Genomic DNA, 14,490 nt, shown 5'->3' with positions numbered 1-14,490 from the left:
TTACAATAGTAGAAAATGCCAATTAGCATATGAAAAATGTCAGTACAGCCTTCTGTTTCTAATCACTCGGCAAAATCCGTGGTTTTGCAACACTGGGGTAAGAATAGTCTGTCTCGGTGACAGATAAGCATAGCAGTACGGTATTTAGAAGTACTACAAAGTTTTGAAAGGGTTTGGATTAGCTGGATTAGAAACACTGCAAAACTTAGGTTTTTCGCTTATCCTTGAATTTTTATTCCTTTTTTTAACAAGTGTTTACTGTGGATTTGTGAGTGTTTACTGACTGAAACAATGGCTGCATTAGTTTTTGAAGGAGGCATTGAGCTGGACTCTTGCAGACCACGTTTAAGATCTTGAGCATTCTTAAAGGAAAATATTTCCGAGAGTACGTACACAGACCCATTTTCCTGTGTTCACTGACTGTATTTGTTTCTAAACAAGCATTTTTTTTCCAGTCAAGCTTTTCATTTCATCTGATCTTTTACTGAAGCCGTTACCGGTACGGCACGGGGTTCCTGCCAGGCAGGCAGCATGTCGGGTCATCAATTGGGTGTGTTTTTCCTGAAGTATCGTGTTCTAGCAGCAGCTTTCCACAGACACAAAGATCCTAATTTTGAAGGTATTTGCGGAGGCCTGATGCCATTGTAATTCCGTTTTATCTACCCATCGTGAAGCCAGAAGAGGATTAGAACAGAGCTAAAGCATGTTTAGCTTGGGGAAGAGGAGGCTGAGGGGAGACCTCATTGCCCTCTACAACTCCCTGAAAGGAGGGTGCAGAGAGGTGGGTGTTGGCCTCTTCTCCCAGGGGAATAATGACAGGACCAGAGGAAAGGGTCTGAAGCTGCGGCAGGGGAGGTTTAGGTTAGATATTAGGAGGAATGACTTTACTGAAAGAGTGGTCAGGCACTGGACCAGCCTGCCCAGGGCGGGGGTTGAGTCACCATCCCTAGAGGTGTTTAAGAAACGTCTAGATGTGGCACTTCAGGGCATGCTCCAGTGGCAGAGATTGTAGGGGTTTTGGTTGGACTCGATGATCTTAAAGGTCCTTTCCAACCATGAAGATTCTATGATTCTATGAAAGCATTTCGTCCAGCCGGGGAGTACCGAGAGCTGGGTATAGTGACAAACTTTGATTAAACAGTGCAGAAAACATATTTGTCCTTCCCCAATCCCTATGGGTTCGAATCCACCGGTACCTTGTGCAAGGTGATGATGGGACACTTGGAATTTCCAGGTGTACAAAAACTGGAGTGATGCAGAGGCACAAGGGGACGACCTGCCACGCGGGTGGTAAGAAGCTTCCACGCTCCCCTGGCCTCTTGGTGGCTGAGATCTGCTGGGTTTCTCTTTTAAACACAAACATCCTCAAACAGTTGGGTGGGGGGATAAAAAAAAAAAAAGTACAAATGTTTTAGTCTTTTAAAGCAATTACCAGTCTTAACAGGAGCATATGGAAATCCAGCTTGGAAAGCCTGGCATGGAATGAAAGGGCAAGAAGAGAAATGTGCAATAATGATACAAGAAGACCCAAACTTCAGGCTGACGTATGTTTTGCAAATCAACCAAAGAGAAGTCTTTAATTTCATCTTAAATTAGTTAGCTGAAATGTCAGTAATCCAGAACTGGGTGTCCCTCGTCCCCAGACTGAGCACATAATGACAATTACAGGCAGAAACACTCACTTTGACAGCTACGGGTATGTAAAGGTGTTTGATACTCCTTGAAAAACAGCCGCATAAAGATCTTGTGTTGAAGGCGCCAACAGCCAAATAGCAGAGGAGGCGATAAATGAGAAGTTAAGGATGCTGGCGGCTGCATAAAGAGTGCAGAAAAGCCAGCCTGTGTGAAAAGTGGGCTTGCGGGGCGTTGGCAAAGTTATTCCCATGAAACGTGCATGGTCAGGCCGTGCCTTGCTCCTGTGTCGGGTGGTCCCGGTGAAGTGGAAACCAGTGATGGCGTTTCGGTTTGGTGTTGTGTCTGGTTGGGATTTGCTTTCGCTGAAGGATTCAACCCGCTTTACGGTTCGGGGCAGAAAAGGGAAACAGAAAAGGAAGATACAATCTGTAAAATGTGAAATAGTGCCGTTTTGTTTCAGCAACTGAATGATAACAGTGTTGGATGTATTTATTCTTTAAAGGATAAATGTCATCTTTTATGTCTTGCGCTAATATCTAAGTATATACATCCTAATACAGCGGTTAAGGTTTTTATAGCGTGTGTGATTATCTTCAGATGGCTATTCTGAAAATACATGCTCTTTCCTCAGTCCTAATGGTAACTCAAACAGTTTATTTATGGCTTTGATAGTATTATAGCTATTTTTAAATTATGTTAACCATTTATTATAAAATTGTTTTCCATTTGTCCAATTATACTGTACTGACTTCACTGAAATTTAATATTGACCTCTAATGTCCTGTATTGTGTCATTTCAAAAGCAGCGTTTAATGGTGGCTGAAATTCCTGAGCTCTTTCTGCCTCTTAACACGATATTTTTCTCTATTTAACTCCCTGAATTGTGAAGGAAACAAGCGCGTGGAGTTGTTATTTATAAGAGCCTGTCTAATCTGTTCCTTCTTTTTATGGTAAAACCATTTCAAGTGACAAATCTGTTGACGGCTGGTGCGATGCTTCAGAATATCTTTCACACGTAGGTATTAGAGGTCTGCAGCTGAGTCCAGCAGCGGGCGCAGATGGCGATTCCTGCACATCTTCCTTTAGAGGAAACAAATCCCACCTTTTGCTGCTGGTTTTCTTCCCGTCGCCCCACACTGTCCCTGCCAGTCTGTCGCATGAAAGACTTTCCAAACTGAAATGCGATCCTGCTGCTTCGCGCGCACGGAAATGACCACCCGGCGTGCAAGGAAGCAGAAATCAGGGTTTGCATATCAAAACAATTAAAGACGTCTGTACGGTTTCCATGGAAACAGCAGACTTTAATGGTAAATCGATAGCAGAACGTCAATATACAGGGCGTACCCGCATCCCACAACGGAGCCCAACGCGCAGCAGATCTTGGGGCTGGAGTTGCAAACCCATTCATCGCTCTCGTTGTCCGTCCAGCCGTTTGCTCCCATCTGTTGGCTACAGAGCAATTATTGCTCCTTCGACAGGAGGGGGGAGACTTGCCCAACAGTTCTGTGCTCCGCCAGTTAGCATTGCTGGAAAAAGATGTCGGACCTCCTATAGAATACGTATAGCCTGATCATGGATGCCAGCCGGAAGGGTTGGCGACGGTCTGTTATGAGATACGGGAATACTGTTCTAGGTTGAGGTTGAGACGTCCTTAATTTATCTTTTTGTGAGCAGATATTGGCATCTGGTTTAACCGTGTGAATAATAAGGAAACTTTGTGAATCGGTTCTGCCAAAATAACGTGTACTTAATTAAAAAAGAAAAAAAAAGGAAGCATGCGGTGTTCCTTCACATGACGTTTTCTGAGGGTGTTGGATGGATTCAGGTTGCTCACTGTTTAATCCTGCCTTTCCTAGACCTTGGAGATGGCTACAGTATCTTTGCAAGTTATTTCCTACGAGTTTACTAATTCACTGCCAAGGTCAGATTTGGCAAATTGTCACGTTCTCTTGTGTACTGCCGTTAGTGTCTTGAAACTTTTTGAAGTCCAAAGACAAGGAGGGATCTGCCTGGTGTAACTGAGCCTATTTGCACGCTTGCATCTAAGTCATCTTTTCCTTTTTAGGGGCTGAGTAAAAAAGTTGGCGTATCTTCTTCCATCCTGCAAGGGCTTTGGATCTCCTACAGTACCGAAGGTCTTTCGATGGCTTTGGCATCTCTGAGAAATCTCTACACCCCAAACATAAAGGTACTGGAGGAGGAGGAGGAGAGCTGGGGTGGGTCAGAGCTCGCACAAGAAGCTCCCAGCGATGCGCAGTAACCACACACGGAGTATTGGCTCCGGCAGTGGTCCTACCTGGGCAGCTTGCTGGGTGTTCATCTTGAGCTGGGGAGAGGCCATCAGTTCAGTTGGGATTTTATCATAGAAACATAGAATTGTTGAGGTTGGAAGGGACCTTGCAGATCATCGAGTCCAACCATCAACCGAACGCTGACAAAAACCATCACTAACCCATGTCCCTCAGCACCATGTCTACCCGTCTTTTAAATCCCTCCAGGGATGACGATTCCACCACTTCCCTGGGCAGCCTCTTCCAGTGCTTGATAACCCTTTCAGTGTAAAAAGTTTTCCTAATATCTCATCATTTCGTTACTGTCTGGGATGATTCCTCAACTCTTCTACACTGACCAGGGACCTCCTTTTAATGGCAGCGAGTGAATAGTGACTTTGCGCCTGTGCAAAATGGTTCACTTGCGTTTTTCCTCCCCAAAGATGTGGGATGCGACAACTGGTGTTGGAATTCGACAGCCCCCTAAAGGGCCCTGGCTTAGACAGGCACTAACTTGGAGACGACGCCAAACACAACGGCACGTGCTCACACGCCAGTTCAGGCACTTGGTGCCCATTCGCGTTGGTAAAGATGAATGTGTTGGCGTAAGTGACTTCATCTCTACAGCAAAAAGGATTTCAGACATTGATACAGATTTCAAACTGTCCTTCATCTGGAAGGATGTTTGCCCCAGCTCCTTCCCATACGGGTGAAAATGCCTAAAATGGGACCGTACGTTTGGCAAGTGTTTTTACTGGGCATTTTATGTCCTTCACTGGTTGCTTGGAAGCATGCAGAGGGCCCTGGTTTAAATTCTTTTGTTGTTCTGAAAATAAACTAAGGTCTCTCCGTCAGACTCAGCTAACAGGAGCTCTTCTTTCCCCATGCAGGTCAGTCGGTTGCTGATTTTAGGAGGTGCAAACGTGAATTATCGGACCGAAGTTCTGAACAACGCCCCCATTTTGTGCGTCCAATCCCACCTGGGTTACACGGAGATGGTGGCTTTGCTCTTGGAGTTTGGGGCCAATGTAGATGCCGCTTCGGAAAGTGGCCTGACCCCCCTTGGCTACGCGGCTGCTGCTGGATTTCTCAGTATTGTTGTGCTGCTGTGCAAGAAACGGGCCAAGGTACAGTGACCATGTTCCTCTAAAACCTTATTTCAACTGTTCCACGTTGATGCCTGGCAGGGCAGAACCTGCAGGCGGGATACATAACGCTCGCTGAAGGATATCCTGCAGGAGGTGAAGGCAGGATGCTGCTGTGGAGGGTTGGCTTTTCTGCTAAAATGCAGTGGCTTTGAAAATCTCATGTTGACACCAAAGCTCGTTAACTCCTGAGAGTCACAGAATCACAGAATGGTTTGGGCTGGAAGGGACCTTAAAGCCCACCCAGTGCCACCCCCTGCCCTGGGCAGGGACACCTCCCACCAGCCCAGGTTGCTCCAAGCCCCGTCCAACCTGGCCTTGAACCCCTCCAGGGATGGGGCAGCCACAGCTTCTCTGGGCAACCTGGGCCAGGGGCTCACCACCCTCACAGCAAAGAATTCCTTCCTGAAATTAGTCAGTAATTAGTATTCTGGAATTCAGGTCTGAGGTAGGAACTGGCTAATCTCGCTGCACTGGTGGCCTGCTGAAGGATGTTCTGGAGAAGTCCTTGACCTTCGCGAGGTTAAAATGGCAACGTTGCTTTTGCAGCATGGAATGTTCTTTAAATGTCTTCTTGAGACATATTTTCCAAAAACTTCTCTCAGGCTTGTCCTAGAAAAATACCCTTTGTTTAGCTTTGTGGTGAGTGTTTGGAGTTTTAATTGTGTATGATGAGTCAAGTTTAAATATTTTGTCGAAGAAGAAAATTGTGCTGATTTTTGAAGTGGAGCCTCCTGGAAACAATTTGTGGTTTCTCTATATGTTTAGCTTCAGTTCAAAATCAAAATGTGGGTTTGTGTAGTTTTGGAACGAAAGTCGGGATGACTGAGGGACCCGTTTAGATCTTGCTGTGCTGTCTGTAATAATGCAAGGAGAGTACGAAGGAAAAAAAGAATTCTGCTTTTGTTGGGATATTTTGAGGAGTTGGGTGACTCCCTGACACTCATTGGTAAAGAAACAGAATTCCCTCTCTGAGAACAGGAATATTTGGGCTACAAAATGCAGTGCAAGAGTCCTGCCATTTTCCCTTGAGTATCCCTAACTGTATTGAGGGAATACCCTAAAACCAGCTGGGTTTAGTTTGAGATTCTGGCATAGAAAACTGCGACGTTGATTGCTGCCTAAGTTGAGAAATAAGAAATATTAACGTATTAATAATATCAATGTATTACGAGGAATATTTCTCATGTGATTACATAACTATAATTAATATTAGTAGGGTATACTAATGTAATAATTCTTTCTTATAATATGAGAAATGAGAAATAATACGTTGTGGAGCACTGAAGGGGTTAACCGGCAGGAGGGCGGTAGTTGTCCCGTTTTCTCCAAATTTATGGTGTTGGGGTAGGACCTAGAAATCTCGAGTGAAAACCGTGCCTGGTCCTGAAAAGCCGACCAAATACGTTCTCGCAGGGCTGCCAAGCGCAATCTCTGTTTCCCATTGACTTCTGCCTGCGTTGGGTTCGTGTCGTGCCTTTGACTGCAGGCTGGGGCGCTTCTCCGTCCCTGGAAAGAAATGGTATCTGGAAAACGACCTTGTTTTCCTGTTGTGGATTTGGATAAGGGAGGTGATATCAGCGTGTGTGATTTCAATCCCCAATACCGTTGCTGGACTTCAGGACACAAAGGGGAAAATGCTTTTGCAGCCTTTGAGTCTGAAGAAGACTAAAGAAAGCTAAAAATTATGGTAACTTACCCAAAGCAAACACTTGTGGCCAAGAGGATGCCTAAGCCTGGGGCAGAGCTGCTTTAGGAACGGTTGTTTTCTGGTTGTGGAAGGATAGTTTACCAGAAAAATGCAGATTTTGCGCATGTGGCATTATTTTGAAACCGGGGCTGGAAACTCCGAAGAACCAAAGAAGTTTTGCACGTGATTTGACTTAATTGTATTTTGTCGTCTCTTCTCAAGGTGGATCATTTGGACAAAAACGGTCAGTGCGCTCTGGTTCACGCTGCTCTCCGAGGACACTTGGAGGTGGTGAAGTTCTTGATCCAATGCGACTGGACCATGGCTGGGCAACAGCAGGGAGTATTTAAGAAGAGCCACGCCATCCAGCAGGCGCTGATCGCGGCGGCCAGCATGGGTTACACCGAGGTGAGACCTGCCAGCGCATCACTGCCTCCGCGGGGTGGGAAACCAGGGGTCGACTCTGTTTTCTAGCCAAAACATTGACCAAAGAGGTTCTTGGAGATGGAGTCAGTACCTCTGTCCTACTCTTCCTCCCCTTCCCATCCCAGGCTGCGGGGTTCAGAGATCCCTTGGCAAACCCTGGGGTCTGGGCAGGCATCCAAGAGAGGAAGAGTAACAAGCCTTTAAGTTGTTGGAATAAACCTTAAAGCAAGGGTGGATAAACAGCGTGTTGCTGACGCCGCTCCTCCGGCGCTGTTAGGGCAGTGTGAGACCACGGAGCTTTGGACTGTATGTTGGGGGGAGAGAAGAGCCGAAGAGCTTCATCTTATCGTACCGATAAAGATTTGTGATGTGGGAAATGATGTATGTTTTCCTACCGAGAAGTAAGTCTTTGAGGATTTTTTGCATTGGTTGATTTCTTTGCTAAATTGAGCTCCTCTCATTTACTGGAGTTTAGATTTTGCCTTTGTTAAGCGTAATCCGTGAAAACATAGGTAATGTGCTCAGATCAGAGGAGCTAATTAAAGAAAGCTGGGAAACTCTTATTAGCTAAGTGACTGTGAGTTGAACCGATTAGAAGCAGATGTGACTTCAAAACCCTAAAGATCTGCACACCGAGGACGTAATTTGTAACAGGGAACAGAATTTTTTAAAATGGGATTTTCCCCACACGTAGCACTGATCGCCTTTATAACTTAGAGAAGGGAGTTTTGGAATTGTTTAATATTTCTGTTTTACCATAAAAGGTCCGTGGCTGCTGATAGAAAAATACTGCGCCTCCCTGTTTTGAGGTGCTTGCAGTCGTAGGAGACGCAAGCTGATTCGCTCTTTTTTTCCAATTTCAATGGTAAAACAAGTATTTAGCATGTTTATGAAGTGACCTTAATGGCTGGTGGAGCCGCACTGGAGTCCTTGCTGTGATTATACCCTGGTGTAACCATACCAGACGTGGCTTTACGGTTTATCCAGGCCACTGAGGTCCACTGAGCCGCGCAGCAGCCGGGTGGGAGCAGCCGAGGCCCAGGCGTTTGTTACACCAACCTCACGCTCTCCCACGGAGGCAGCAGCGTAACACACACGGCATCTGCCGTGGAAGCACCACGAGCATCGTCCACTTCAACAGCATCTTTCCTGGAGGCACCCTCCTGGCTTTCCTGCTCCCCCCCGTGCTGCTGTTGTTCCCGATGTCCCACTGAGCACCAGCGCATCACTGGCGGGACACGGGGGAACAGCACTTGTCACCCACATCCCTGCTGCCCTGTGCTGGTGCCTCCCTCAGCCTGTGCCCGCAGGCGGCGGAGCAGGCACGGCTTCCTCCCAGGTACTCAGAAAAGGCTCGTTGTAGCCTATACCCCAGCGGATAATTGTTTCTCCTGGAATGAGAAAAATGTTTTTGTCCTTCAGTCACTAAAGTAAAATCTCCATTTTCTTCTTAGCCTCTTGCTTTCTCGCATCATATGATCCAAACACTGAAATTTTCTAGCAGTTTTCAGTCAATTAAATCCTTTAATTTACCCTTTAAAGAAGTTAATTTGCTTCTCTGGGGTTTCAAGCATCCACAGCTGGAAGAAAAACACAGTGGCATTTTTTTAACAGTCTGCTTAAAAACGGCATTTGCTAGAAAGGAGCTAATAGTTTCTGGAACTAACTTCGTCTTCGCTGGAGCTTAAGCGAACGGAGAGACTAACGATTATAACTGCGCCATTACATCCCTTGTCCGTGACTCAGTTTCCCCAGCGGTGAAAGGGGATGATCATACTCATGGTACAGACGGATGCGGCGGCGTTCCCTCACAGCTCAGGGCAGCTGGAGCTGCAGACGGAGGCGCATCCGCTGTGCGCACCGGGCCGTCTGCAGCAGGACAGACACCCATAGAAGGAACTGACACTTAAAAGCTCCTCATGTGCAGTCGTGTCAGGACACTTGGGTGGGTTTTTTTGCTTGCACAGGGCAGCAGGTTCAGCGACTGATCTCTGGAAGAATATTTACTTGAGCTCAGGGTGCCAGGCAGAGACCGTTCCTTTTCCTCTGTGTCTTCAGAGCAGCTCGTGTTGAGATGTCAGCAGTTTATATATAACGCAGCCGAGTTCGTGAGCTGACATGTCGTTTTGTTTTAGATTGTCTCCTACCTGCTCGATCTTCCAGAAAAAGACGAAGAGGAGGTGGAGCGAGCACAAATCAACAGCTTTGACAGCCTTTGGGGAGAGACAGGTGATTTCTGTAGATGCTGTAGCTTCTTTTTGCCTGTTTGTGTTTGTATTTAAGGGCTCCCCGTCACCCGATGCGTCCCTGATCCCGGGTGTTGCTTTGATGAAGGGAGAGGGATCAGTTCCTCTGATTTGGTTTCAGGGGATTTACGGGTGCCAGGGAGGAGCTCGCACTCAGCTTAAGTAAAACAGAAAAGTTCAGGGGTTGAAAATCCTGAGCTTCTGCAGCTCCTGGCGCTTTCCCGGAGCGTGCAGGCATGCAGCAGCTCTGACAACCGGGCCGCTGATTTCACTGAGATGTCTCACATTAAGTGAGATGGACACAAAATTCTGCTCTTTCTCTCTTGATGTTGGGCGTATTTATCCAAACCATCTCTCTGTTTCTCTCTGCTCTTCCCGGTTACGTACAGCACCATGACTGTTAAATTAGCCATTGATTTTCTGAAAACTTCTCATTATTTAGCACCTGGTAATTAAACAGATGTCCTTTTGTGCAATACTGCATTTTTGTATTGATGGGTATGGTACAGAAGCCCTGCTTTCCGAACTTCTACCAAAACAAAAGCGGCCGTTCACCCCTTCCACACCACGGATAAGAAAGGCACTATCACCTCCATTTTTTGAGATATTCCAACTTGGAGTTGTTGGCTTTTAACTCCAGTGACCTCACAAATATTGTCCACTGTCTTTTGTGCTTAACTCACTAATCTGCTTGCATCGCTGGTAATGTTCCTGTCAGGTTAATACACCAAGGCGATGTTCCTGTCTGGGTGCCGGAGCACTGATTTTGATTCTGTCAGCTTTGCTTAAAAATGACACGATCCAAGGGTACGGACGGTGGCTGGCGTGTGGCTTGGTCCTTGGTCAGGTCATTTCTGGTTAGAAGGGTGGAGGAAAAAAGCAGGGTTATGTTTTGAGCTGTTTGTACACTGTACCTTTGAAAATGTAGCATTGTTAGAGCCTTGTAATGAACAGAGTCTATCAGAAAGTATTTGCCCCTGAGCTTTAAAGGGCAAAGATGGAGGATCTTTGATGCCACACTCGCAGGGCATCAGGGAAGGAATCGGCTCCTGCATCCACGGGGACGTAACTGAGGAGCAAGGACGTTGTGCCATTATTAGCGGAAATCAGGGCAACATACAAATAAGCAATTTAAAAGTGCCCCGAGGGTGTCATGGGAGAAAAAAGAAATTGGGTGTGGAATTAGCCAAATGACATGACACAGCGTTGGTAGTAGGACAACGGCTTTTGCTGCCGCTGAGCTCACAGTTTGAAGTGGTGACCAGGCCAGAGGCGGCTCGTCCAAAAGGTTCTCTGGTGTTTGGGTCCTGAGGACTATCCTGTAAATAAAAAACTGTCTTGAGTAATGTCTTGTAAATATCTGGAGCCAGCTCCAGATGGAATATTTCCCCCTGGGACAAGACTTCCTATCAAAACCCAGCGCAAAAGTATCTGAGTCACTTGTAATAACTCCATCGGAGTTGGAGGTGCAAGAGTTTGATCAGAGGGCATCAGAGTTTGAGCAAAAGCCACTGAGATGTCCCCCTGCACAGTAACCTCCTGGGCAGCATCAGACTCTACGGATAAGCTCTTAGTTACGACAGTCCTGGGCTGCCTGGATGAGTCTGCCAAAGCCTGGCGTAACGCTGTAGGCGTTTGCCGAACTGGCGTCTAACCCTGTCCCTCCCCGGAGCTCCCTGCCTTTGCAGGTGACACCATCCTGCTCTCTCCTGCTCTCCATGCTCTCCGCTCTGAAAGCTGAGCGCTGCATCTTCTCCCTGACGGCATCCAGCTCTTCTCTGTCCTCATTCCTTCTGCCCTGGGCAGCTCTGCCATTCCCAGCCTGCCTGTCGCCTCGAGGACTCTTCAGCAGAAGCCTTTCCCATCTCCGTTGTCCCCCTTCCCCTACCTCTCCCCGCAACGGTGCCAAAAGCTGGACTCACACAGACACCTGGGAGTTTCTCGTATCTCAGAGAAACTGGGTAACTAACTGGGATAGTTGGGAATGTGGATTCGTGAATTGCAAATTGCACACAAATTGAGGAGCCATCTCGAAGGAATGCCCATTTATCCCATTAAAATTGGTGGTAGGTAAGACGGGAAAATGAGCAAAAACGAGCCAGACACCAAATTCAGCAGTTTTTTGTCCCGTCACAGGCAGGACGAGTTTATATTGATCTCAAGTCTCCCTTTCACATTGATTTGCTATTATTTTTTTACCAAAAGTAAACAGCGAATTTAGATAAATTTGAAGAGAAATGCTGATTTCCGCCTAAAAATAGCGATCTGCTCTAAAAATCTGTATCATGCCTTGCCTGGTTTTTGATACTCGTTGCTCGTGTGTCTAATCTTGCGCAGCGCAGAGCTGCCTGCCTGGCTCAGTGCTATCAGCCTGATATCATCCGAACGGCAGCGCCAAGTTACATCATAAGTTTAGGAATTGCTGACAGCACGCTACGGCCAGCTCCAGATGGAATATTTCCCCCTGGGACAAGACTTCATATCAAAACCCAGCACCAAAGTATCTGAGTCACTTGTAATAACTCCGTCAGAGTTGGAGGTGCAAAGAACGACTCCATCAAACTGCATTTGACTCGCTGCCAGGCTGTGAAACAGCTACACGTGCTGTATAGGAGCAATTCAATGATTCCTTCTCCAGATAAAGTTGGTTTTTTCTCCAAGAAAACAGACGTGCTCTGCACAACAGCAGAGGCAGAACGTGCCGTTGCAGGTCCCTGGTGTCGGAGGCTGTGGCTTCTCTGACGTTGCTCGCTGACGGAGGGGGGCACATCCGCACCTGAAACTCGCCTCAGGCTTGGTTTGTGCCGTGTTTTGAGAAATGCAGCCACTGGTTTATGGCGTTTATGCCAAGATTTTGTTATTGCGCGGTGAGTTGTTCTCCTGGCACTAAGTCCTCAAGGAAATGCTGCAAAGTGAACATTCCTGTTTTCCAGCCCAGGACCATAGAATCATTGAGGTTGGGAGGGAACTTTAAGATCATTGAGTCCAACCATCAACCCAACACTGCCCAACCCACCACTACCCCATGTCCCTCAGCACCACGTCTGCCCGGCTTTTAGATACCTCCAGGGACAGTGATTCCACCACCGCCCTGGGCAGCCTGTTCCAATGCTTGATAACCCTTTCGGTGAAGAAATTTTTCCTAATATCCATCCTAAACCTCCCCTGGCGAGACTTGAGGCCGTTTCCTCTTGCCCTGTCACTTGTTCCCTGGGAGAAGACTTCCGACGGACGTCCCCTCCCTACACCCTCCTTTCCGGGAGCTGCAGAGATTGTGAAGAGCAATAAGTGATAAGTTGTTGATAACAATTTTGGACCTTCCTGGACCAAATGTCATTGTAGAGGTGCCCGTTGCGCAACACATGCTGTCCTACCCAGCTGTCCTCTCTGAAACAAGGATCCTGGTCACTGCTCCTTGGCTGGGCGTGATGGACTCACCTCCTTCATGCTGGGCCACAGGAGCTGTCTGGCGGACAGTAAAACTTCAAACAAAACCATTTCCATTTCTCTTGTTTCCTCTCATCACCTTTCCTTGGCTTTTCCTATCTCCTTTCAGCACACAGGCACCGTGCCGTGCCTCGCCTCGTGCCGTGGGGTTTCTGGAGACTGATGGCCGTTGCAAGGCGCATTGGTGATGGGGGAGACAGGCGGATAAGTCCATGTAAAGAGTGCTAAAAGGCTTAAATAAGAGGACACTTGTAGAATTTTTCCTGAGGTGGTTTAATTGAGCTTTTTGGAGAGTTGGACGCCAGCCACAGGACAGTGCTCTGGCCATGAGGTGGCCAGCAGTGGAGCTGGAGCTTGCAATCTCGTCAAAAGCCGCTTTGGTTGGAAGGCTGGAGATGGAGGGGTGAGGCACCTCTGTTCATTCACAGCAGCAGACTGTCCAGCTCTTGGCCGTTGGAGGGACCACAGGGGGTTATCTAGTCCAACCTTCTGCTCAAAGGACAGGTGCTGATGAAGTCTGGGTGTACCTCAGTGAGTTGGTCTCCTAGGATTCCGTCTGGACTGAGCTCCTTTAGCTCCTTGGGGAGTTTCTCCATTTCTGAGGATAGATGCTGAGATATCTGTGTAGCGTACAAGATGAGTTTGGACAGGTTTCTCTCAGCAGCAGGCAGCAAATCCAGGTCATCAGTATGGGATGATGACCTTCCTGCAGCAAGGTCTGACTGCTCAGAGGCACAGAAGCTTCTGAGCTTCCCTTGAGTTGGAGCTGCAAAGGCCAGGCTGGAGCTACGTACCCCCACCAGTTGCTGTGACCCTGAGGAGCAGAGTAGCAAAAAGACGTGTCAGACCAGGTAGGGTGGATTGCAAGGCAGAGGGGAGAAGGATATGGCCATGGATCAAATCATCCCGTTCCAGTAAAGTCTTTTCCAAAGAACATTTCATGGTGAACACCAAACACTGAAGTGATTTACAGTATTTTCAGTGTTGCAAGCATAAGTCATTTTGACGTGAAATACCTCAAATTAACCTGCAACATTTGAAGTGCAGGCAGGTTTCGAAATAGAACCCAAAAGCCCTGCATGCCGATCCCTCTGCTGTGCACATTACACACAGTCCTCCTTCTATATTGGTAGCTTACGTGTAAAACCCACATGGATCTGATTATAGATTTTGCAGTATGTTCTGCTTGTGGCAGCGAGATGATTTTTCTTTTAACTCTTGGTGTCTCTCAACCCCAAGAGAAGAAAACTCAACCATAATGTGGAACAGAATAGAGAATTAATTAAATCCCCCAACATTAACGGCGTTGCAGTTGGAAACCCATCAACACCTCGTAATCAGCCAGCCCACAGAAATGTACTTCAAAGAAAAAACAAGCTACGTCAGTTAGAAATAGACTCCCACCTTCTGCTCAAACTCCTACTAGAAGCGGCAGAGCATCGAGCCAGGGGAGCCGTGCTCAAGTGCACAGAAAGTTAGGGAGAGGAGGGAGGAACCGAAAAGTCTAAAATTAATACCAAAGACGAGTCGAAGGCAGGTCCTGCACTTGGAACTATTTTCAGATTGAATGTGCCTTTTCTAACCCAACCATACTTTGCGAGTTAACAGAGCACATTTTGTCAGGGAAAGAG

At 47.1% G+C, this 14,490-nt stretch overlaps 1 protein-coding gene across 12 annotated transcripts in view; it reads left to right on the top strand.

The window, feature by feature from the left end:
- TANC2 (tetratricopeptide repeat, ankyrin repeat and coiled-coil containing 2) overlaps window positions 1–14,490 on the top strand; it is a 256,859-nt gene that overhangs the window by 225,957 nt on the left and 16,412 nt on the right. For all 12 annotated transcript variants that reach the window (XM_074562510.1, XM_074562507.1, XM_074562509.1 and 9 more), the window contains 4 exons: window positions 3,701–3,823; window positions 4,796–5,032; window positions 6,963–7,148; window positions 9,302–9,395. In XM_074562510.1, coding sequence (XP_074418611.1) covers window positions 3,701–3,823; window positions 4,796–5,032; window positions 6,963–7,148; window positions 9,302–9,395 — 640 coding nt within the window. The remainder of the gene's footprint in view (window positions 1–3,700; window positions 3,824–4,795; window positions 5,033–6,962; window positions 7,149–9,301; window positions 9,396–14,490) is intronic.

The sequence above is a fragment of the Larus michahellis genome, chromosome 18 (assembly GCF_964199755.1).
Source record: "Larus michahellis chromosome 18, bLarMic1.1, whole genome shotgun sequence".
NCBI classification, from domain to species: Eukaryota; Metazoa; Chordata; class Aves; order Charadriiformes; family Laridae; genus Larus; species Larus michahellis.
Note: the sequence above shows the minus strand (reverse complement) of the source record. Positions and strands in the feature narration are given on the sequence as shown.